The sequence below is a fragment of the Marmota marmota genome, unplaced genomic scaffold (assembly GCF_001458135.2).
Source record: "Marmota marmota marmota unplaced genomic scaffold, marMar, whole genome shotgun sequence".
Classification (NCBI taxonomy): domain Eukaryota; kingdom Metazoa; phylum Chordata; class Mammalia; order Rodentia; family Sciuridae; genus Marmota; species Marmota marmota.
The window spans coordinates 43261096-43270107 of NW_026000082.1; the positions used below are offsets into that span (position 1 = coordinate 43261096).

The following is a 9012-nucleotide window of genomic DNA, read 5'->3' on the forward strand; positions in this document are numbered from 1 at the left end:
AAGAGAGAGGGAGGGAGAGAGAGGGAGAGAGAGAGGGAGAGAGAGAGAGGGAGAGGGAGAGGGAGAGAGAAAGAGAGAGATAGAGACAGAGAGAGAGAAAGAGAGAGAGAGGGAGAGAGAGGGAGAGAGAGAGAAAGAGAGAGAAAGAGAGAGAGAAAGAGAGAAAGAGAGAGAGAGAGGGGGAGAGAGAGAGAGAGGGAAAGAGAGGAAAGAGAGAGAGAGAAAAAAAGAGAGAGAAAGAGAGAGAGAGAAAGAGAAAGAGAGAGAGAAAGAGAGAGAGAAAGAGAAAGAGAGAAAGAGAGAAAGAGAGAGAGAAAAGAGAGACAAAGAGAGAAAGAGAGAGATAGAGAGAGAGAAAGAGAGAGAGAAAAAGAGAAAGAGAGAGAAAGAGAGAAAAAAGAGAAAAAGAAAGAGAGAGAGAGAAAGAGAGAAAAAGAAAGAGAGAAAAAGAGAAAGAGAAAGAGAGAAAGAGAGAAAGAGAGAGAGAAAAAAGAGAGAGAAAAAGAGAGAGATAGAGAGAGAGAGAAAGAGAGAAAGAGAAAAAGAGAGAAAGAAAAAAGAGAGAGAAAGAGAAAAAGAAAAAGAGAGGGGGAGAGAGAGAGAGAGAGAGAGAGAGAGAGAGAGAGAGAGAGAAGGGGGGGAACCGTGTCTTTGGCCACACTGAGAAGTTCACAACTTAAGTGACCATGCACACTAACGCAGTGACAACCAGAGCCATGTGGCTGCCTGGCCTCTGCCAGTGGTGGCCACCGGGCCCGGCAGAGTTCCAACAGCAGACAGTCAGGAACTTCTCAACATGTGGGGACGGGGTGTCTTTGCCTTTCCTGGGGTGAAAACCCAGGACACTGCCTTTGGTGAGTGGAATTGGTGGCGTGGCAGGGTCAGCGGGTGGCCTGCCACCTTGAGGAGCTTCCCCAGTGCCTGCTCTGAGTCAGGTTTTTGCCTCATGTCGACACGCTGCTGGGTGGTGGCTTTCTGGATCTGTCCCATCCATAGGTTTTGTTTCTCTGAAAACCGTCCATTCCTGAGGGCACAAGTTCTAGGGTCCTCTACTCTCGAGTCGGGAGAGCAGGGTCGTTATTGGTTAAGGTCATTTAGTCCAGGTCATCAACTCTGAACTCCTTCCAGGACTCCACTAGGTGGTCTCTGCTGTGTGAAACCTCCACCGTCTGCTCGGGACAGTGGGGTCTGTCTGGCAGGGACCCGAGGAAGACAGCTACTGATACCATGAACACGAATCTACCAAGTGCCAGACACCAACATCCTTACTCAGCCAATGAGGAAGCCGAGGCTCAGAGAGGTGGTCTGACGGGTTCAAGGCCACACAGCTACCAGTGTTGAGTAGGGATCTGAACATCGACCTCCCGGGCCTTTCTGCTGCACCCTCTGACTGGTTGAAGGAATCGAGAAATGTAATATAATGGCATCGAGAACTCAGGACCCATTTCCTTTTCTTGGGCTCTGAAGACCTGGCCAAAGCTGGGGGATTCTGGGTCTGCTCTAGCTCCCCGGTGCCCCTGGGGATGGCCTGGCCTGGCGCCCTCCGGTACTCACATAAGGTGGTCGCACGCCGTCTCTTTGGTACTGTTCTCCAATGGGGTGGCCACGGGAAGCTCTTCCGGCATTTCTGCCTCTTCGGCTGCAGCAGAGGGACGCACAACATTAGGCCCCCGCCCAGAAGTGGATGCCCTCCTTCCCCTTGGCCTGTGGGCCACCTGACGGGCCCGACTTGCTGCCCTCCTTCCTGGGAGACCCACCCTGGGTTCTGCGTCACGGCGGAGGCTCTCTCCAGCAGAGGCCGTGGTTACAATGTGGGTGGCCACCTCTGGAGGTGCGCGCCCAAGTTAATCCCCACCGGAGCTTGCTGTTTAGAGGTGGGGCCTTTGAGGATCAGACAAAGCCATCAGGGTGTGGCCCCCCAAGATTGGTAGTGGTTGGCTTTAGGAGAAGAGAGACCAGAAACACAGGCACCCCTCTTGCCTCTCGTCCTTTGCCACCTGTGTGGCCCCAGGACTGCCAGCAAGAGGGCATCACCAGATGTGCCCCCCCACCTTGGATCAGGCCAGAAGCCCAACTGGCCCCTTCTCTTCCTAAGTAACCCAGGGGCCCTGGGGTCTTCCGCCTTCGCTAGCAGGCAGGCGTCCCCAAGTCCACTGACAGACCAGGGAGCGCACGTTGGAGTGACAGAACTGCTGCGGGAGGCACAGCCGGGGCACCATCCCCCAGCCTGTCTTCTTCCCACCTCCTCTGGCTCCTCAGCCCCCCACCCCCACCTCCTTGTCCCCCTCTCATCCCACAAACACCCGTGCGGTGTCTGCTTTAAGGCAGGCACTGATCTAAGTGTGGAGGCGACAAGATGTCATCGCCCTCGGTTCCAGCGTGAGCATCCTCAGAGGACACTGTTCACCTGCCAGGGCCACCACCTGGGGACCTGCAGAGTCCATACCTGCAGAATCCCCAGAGCCTCGCTGAGCCTGGAACATAACAGATGCTCAACTAAGAGCTGGACGACGGCAGGGGCCTGTGCCCACAGCTGGCCACTGAAGCAGGACTACGTCCCAACCAGAGGGAAGTTTCCTCCGGGGACATTCAGCAAGGTCTGGAGGCCTTTATGGCTGTGAGACATGAGGAATCCTGGCATCTAGCCAGGGAGGCCGGGGAGGCCGGGGAGGCTGGGAACCCTTAGCAGGACTAGGGCAGGTGGCCCTGTCCAGCCCAGAAGGTCAGCAGGGCCGAGGCCAAAGAAACCCAGGCCCCAGACCTCTTCTCTAAGAGCTCAGCATCTATCCGGATGGTGAGCTCCGTCACTGGGGGAACGTGGGCCCCAGCCCCCATTTCCGTTTTTAGCTTCTCTTGTACAGAGCTGACCCGGCCGCGTCTGCAAGGGCTCCAGTCAAGTGGCAAATGGCCGAAGGCAAGAGCAACCCTGCAGAGGCCCCTGTGTGGACGTTTCCATGTGGACAAGAACGGCTGTGTCCACTGCTCTTGTCACGCCTGACGGCTCCCGCGGCATGTGTGTCGCCGCCTCACTGGGTTGGCACAAAAGATGTCCCGACTCATCGCCAGCGCCTCGGCTCACCCAGGCCTCGAGGGCTTCTGATGTCCTCGTGCAGCAAGAAGCACGGGGGTCTTGGGCCACCGAGACAGCTTTTCAGTGGGTGCTGCCTGTCTCAGGTCGGCCGGATGCGGGGCTGCGGCACCCCGAGCTGCCCTGGTGCGGGGCTCCCCGGGTCTCTCTCTGGGCCTACCTGGGTTATTGACCTTCAGGGTTGCAATCTCTTCTTCTATTTTCTTATGGTGTTGGGTCACTCGTTGGAGTCTCTCCTCTAGGCTCACAATCGTCTGGGAGTGCTGTTTGATCTGCTCCTTGTATTCTTGGATTTCTTCTTCGAATTCGTGTTTCTGGGTTTCCCGCTGGTCTTGGAGGCTCTTTACTGTCAGTTGCTGTAGTATTATCTGCTCCTCCATCATGATCTGGGGAAACAGGGCAATGGTTATGTGATGTGGGAGCTGGATGTGATGACGACACACTTGTTCTCATTTGCACAACACAGGGCTGAACTGGTCTGGCCACAGGACCTTGGCTTGTGCTGTTCCCTCTACCTGGCATGCTCCTTCCCTGGCTCCTCCCATGGCTCACCCACCCCTTCTGGTCTTTCAGGTCTCAGCTCCAACATCCCCTTAAAGAGCCTTCCCCGATCACCCATCTATAAGAGGGGCCTGAGACACTTTCTATTTGATTTGTTTAATTTTCTGTTTTAGTGTTCCCCAAGACCTTTATCACCACCTGAAGTGAGCTTGTTCCGTTGTTTCTTTGCCTGCTAGAACTCAACTCCGCGGCAGAAGAAACGCCTTTTCTCATTGACTGCTGGGCCCACCCATCTAGACCCAGATTCTTGATCAATATGAATGAATGAAAAATTTTATAAGGAAAAAAGCAAATGGATTGGGACTTCTTAAAAACAGAAGTCACCAAGGCCCCTGAATGGCGAATCAGACGCCCCCTTCCTGAGGCCCTTCTTGGTGTTTCTGCCCCTTCCTCCCTCCCTCCTGCTTCTCCGACTGACCCTGCTTCTCTGGCCCCTGCTCCCTACCTATTACCCAGGCCTGGCCTCTGGTCTCCTGAGGTGTGACTTCTTTGTTGGGACAGCCCATTTGTGCCCACTTTCCAACAGTCTGCTGTGAGTCTCCTCCAGATTCAATTCCCCTTCTTCCCCTCCCAAATCTGCTGAGCCGCGCCAGCTGGGGCAGCGCTAGAGCGCCGCTACCTGCCGCTCCTCTCCACCTCGCTTCCTGGGAGAACCCCACCCAGGCCCTCCCTTCCCTCGCTCTCCCCAGCCCTGAGCATCCAGGTCCTTGTGAATCTGACCTACAGCTGCGTCCACCACGTGCCCGCCTGAGCCGGCCTCTCCGCTCGCTCCCTGATCTACTTGTATTTCTGGTAGATTCATCCCATCAGGCCCTTGCCCACGGAGCTGCTGGCTGGCTGTGCCAATGACAGAGGAGAGCAGTGCGGGACCCCGTCTGCCAGGGCCTCGAGCACCCACCGCAGCTGAAAGCCTTGTCTGAGGGTCTGCGGAGCAGTCGCGGATCACTAGGTCCCGGGGCTCCTGCTCCTTCCCCGTGGGCTGTGCAGCCCCTGCCCTCCATCTCAGAGGACTTGCAGGAGGCCTCAGCCTCAGGTGACCTTTCACACCACGCCAACATTTCTCAATGGGCAGTTCTGCCTCTAAGGGACACTGGCAACATCTGGAGACACTTTTTGGTCGTCACCCCCGGGAGAAGGGAAGTGGCATGCAGCAGGTAGAGACAGGGATGCCACTGAGCCTCCTGCAGCGCCCAGAGTGGCTCCCAGCAGGAAAGAGGTACCCAGCTGAGGCTGGGAGGGACACTGTCCTCTTCCCCTGGGGCACCTTCTCCCGTCCCTGCCCCTGCAGGGCACCAACTTACCAGCTTTGTCTTGGCAGTTTCCAGTTCGGCTAAGGATTCATTTAGCTTCAGGGAGAGGCTCTCTGCTCTCAGGCTTCCAGCTGTCTTGATTTGCTGAATCTCTTCTATCATGGCCAGTGCATCACTTAATTTATTATTTAAAGAGGTCTCTTTTTGCCCTTTTAATTCTATTTCCTAGACAAACAGCAAACATCAAATTAGCAGACAGTCAGCACTAAGGGTCAACTCTAGCCTCCTGGCCCCGCCGTCTTCAGGGAGGATGGGAACTCCACTCGGCTGCTCCTGGGAGGCCCAAGGTCCACCCACTGCACGGCTCTTCCTCGAGCTCAGCTGACGGCTGTCTCCTTGGGACTTCTGGTCTCTCGGCTTACTTCCGACACCTGGAGTACGTTTTATTTCTCTTTTATGAGACAGTCTTTAAATAGCCGAGGAGGGCTGCCAAGTCTCTAAGTCTGTTCTCCAGGATAAATGTGTCGAATTCCTTCACCCTCCACAGCGTGGCCTGCCTTTGAGACACTCTGCTTTCCCACAGGGCTTTGGCACTGGGATGGCCACCCCCCCGCTGCCCCCCAGGCCCTGGCCACCAAGGACCCCCATTGCTGCGTCCATTCCGTCTGCTGGAATTCCTTCTTCCTGCCTTGGATGGGCAAAGTCCCTGTGGCTGGTCCGACAAAGTGGAACCCGGCAGGGTGTGAAGTCTTCCAAACATGACGGTCCAGATAATCTTGAGACATTCTAGTGGGCACTCTCCATCATCAGTGGCAATGTGAATGGGTATGGTCCTTCTGGAACATTCCTTGGGAACACACTGTGATCTGCAAATGTTAATATTCTAGGACCCAGTAGTTCTATTTATTTATCTATTTTTTGGTACCAGGGCTTGAACCCAGGAGTGCTTTACCACTGAGCCACATCCCCAGTCCTTTTTATTTTTCAGCTTGAGACAGGGTCTTGCTAAGTGGCTGAGGCTGTACTTGAACTTGAGATCCTCCTGTCTCAGACTCTCAAGTTGCTGGGATCATAGGTGTACGCCACACTGTGCCCGGCAGCAGTTCAGTTTTTGGGACTCGATCCCAAGGATGTCCAGCCTGGTACATGGGGTGTTTAGTCCAGTGTCTTTTATACCCTTGAAAATGGAGGGAAAAACCACAGGGCCTGGCTATGAGGAGGGGCAGATAAATTGGGGTCCATCAGACTCGGTGCACACCCAGGCCATCCCTCACTGGCTGGTGGTAGAAGATTGTTGGGCAATACGGAGGCCCTTGGACAACTAGTTACTTATAAAGAAACAGATCCCGGCTGGGGCTGGGGCTCAGGGGCAGAGCGCTCCCCTGGCACAGGCAAGGCCCTGGGTTCCATCCTCAGCACCACATAAAAATAAATAAATAAAATAAAGGTATTGTGTCCAACTACAACTAAAAAAAAAAAATTGAAAGAAAAAACAGCTTCCAAATCAGTGCATAAACCAGTGACTTCATAATAAATCCATATTTATCTGCATCCCTAATCATGCTCAACATCCAGGCGGAATCACATCAAAACCCCGCTGGTGACAGCATGGTTAGCTTTTTCTTCTCCTGAGTGAGATTTTGTATTTTTCACATGTTCCAGGAAGCCAGGGACTCCTTTGACAATCAGGAGGGGAAACTGTAATTAAAAAAGAAAAAAAGAAAAAACGAAATGCAAACACCCCCTTCATCAGGCTCTTCCGGAGCCTCCCCTGGGGCTTGCTTCTTGCTCCCCAAGCCCCCGTGGAGCTCCGTCTGATTCTTGGGGAGGCTCTTCACACCGCCCCTAGGCTCTCCCTGCAGCGCAGCTGTTCTCTGGTGGGCCACGAAGCTGCCTGCGTCTCTGCCCAAGGTTGGAGAGGCCTGGCACGGCCGTCACCGCCCCTCTGGTGTGAAACTGGTTTGCTTTTCTGCTCTCTTTTGTCTATTTTATCTTTGCAGGTGAAATCTAGCTTTCTATTGCTCTTCTGTGTACGCCAGTAAGCCCCCTGTGTGCCTGGAGGGCCCTTTTGTTACGTGAGCATCTGCAATTTGCAATATCAAATTGGTTAGAGGTACTTATTACAAATTCAGCCAGGAGATTTTTGAAGATGGGCCCTAAACGCAGATTCAGAATCAGGACTTAGTGGTGACATTTGGAGTCGTACACCAATCTTCATCTTATAATTTTTTCTTATTTCCTAAATTATTTTTTGCATATAAAGATTAAAATATTCTAATTAAAAGAAACCAGTTGTTGCAAATGACAACGAGCTTGCGAGGATTCACCTTAAAATATCAAAGCACACTTCAAACAGACACATCCACAAATTTGGAAATAGAACAAAAGAACATTTTGTTTTGAAATGGAATTATTTTCATTAACTACCTATTGAAATATTTTGAATATCAAATGTTGGCATGCATTCACCTTGGTTGGGGGTAAAAGCTGCTTTTCAAATACGTTTAGTTACAGAGGATACTCAAGTGACCTATTTAAAAAAATTCTCTGTTCATTTCTTCAGAGATTTACTCTGAGCTGGCATGGAGGTGCATGCCTGTAATCCCAGTGGCTCAGGAGGCTGAGGCAGGAGGACTACTAGTTCAAAGCCAGCCTCAGCAACAGCAAGGCGCTCAGCAAGTCAGTGAGACCCTGCCTCTAAATAAAATACAAACTAGGGCTGGGGATGGGGCTCAGTGGTTGAGTGCCCCTGAGTTCAATCCCCAGTAACCCACTCCCCAAAAAAGATTTACTCTGAATTTCAGAAAAGTCAAATTCTATTTTTTGTTTTAAATAGTCTTTTAATTTAAAAAATTTATTATAAATTGACAAATCACAATCACCTGTATTTATGGGGTACAAAATAATTCTATGACTAATATAATGCAGAATGTCGTTTCAGAATAATGAAGTCAAGCTAATTAACATATCTATCACTTCCAATACTTATTTTTTTTTGTGTGTGAAAACATTTGAAATGTTCTCTCAGCAGTGTTTACAACACACTATTATTTACCATGGTCATCACATGGTGCGATGGATCTCAAAAGAAAAAAATCCCAGCTTACTCCTGCCCGAGGCGTGTGATACTGGCGTACATCTACCCCTTCCCTGCCCCAGGCTCCTCCCCAGCTTGCTGCGGTCTGTGTGAGTTCGATGAGTAGGTTCTGCATGTATGTGAGCGCACACAGCATTTGTTTTGCTGTGCCTGGCTTATTTTGCTTAGCATGATCTTTAGTTTTTTGAGGGACCTCTATGTGGCTCTCCACAGTGGCCGTGCCAATTTGATGGTGCACAAGGTCCCTTCTCTCCACATCCTGCTTGACACGGGGTATCTTTTTCTATGACGGCCCTTCTGGTGGGTGTGGGGTGGTATCCCACGGGGGCTCCATTTGTGCTCCCTGGTGGTTGGTGATGTGGAGCATTTTTTCCCAGTGTCAGTTGGCCACTGTTTGTCTTTTATGAAATATCTCATTGGGTTATTTCTTTCCACAGGGCTGTTTGGGTTCCTTGTAAATTTTGGACATTGCCACTTATCAGATGTACATCTACAAGTATGTGTCTCCCGGTCTGCAAGTTGTCTGTTTATCCTGTTGCTTCCTTGCCGTACAGAAGCTTTTGATTTTGATGATTTGGAGCTTCATTCGCTTTTGTTGCTTCATTTTTGGGTTCAAATTGAAAAAAAAAACAAAACACAACCATTGCTCAGACCCAAGTCCTGCTGTTCCCTTGGTCTTTGCAGGCACATGGTGGGTCCTTGGGTGGAGTTCTGCTCCTCCTGGTCTGGTGTGAAGCCAGCTGCTGACTGTCACAGACCTACCCTTGGATGTCCCTGTCCCCTCTAGGGTGTCCTTGAGGACGGTCCTTGTTGCTCTACAGTGTGTTCCATACAATGAGCCTTAGGCGAGGTTCTCTGGGGCCAGTACCAAGAACAGTCCCGTTTCTGTGGCTTGGACGGTTCTGGCCTAGTAGGCAGCATAGGCTTTGCCTTACCCAGTAACTTCTAGAATAAAGTCATGACTCATTCATTGATTTCATGATACACACCTTTTTTTTTTTTTTTTTTTTTTTTTT

The 9012-nt window shown here is 51.5% G+C and overlaps 1 protein-coding gene across 1 annotated transcript in view; it reads right to left on the reverse strand.

Annotated features, from left to right (window-relative positions):
- The window catches only part of Fhad1 (forkhead associated phosphopeptide binding domain 1), a 119577-nt gene that overhangs the window by 25497 nt on the left and 85068 nt on the right, over positions 1 to 9012 (reverse strand). Inside the window, 3 exon segments of the mRNA XM_048816283.1 lie at positions 1555 to 1639; positions 3249 to 3474; positions 4951 to 5124. Coding sequence (XP_048672240.1) covers positions 1555 to 1639; positions 3249 to 3474; positions 4951 to 5124 — 485 coding nt within the window.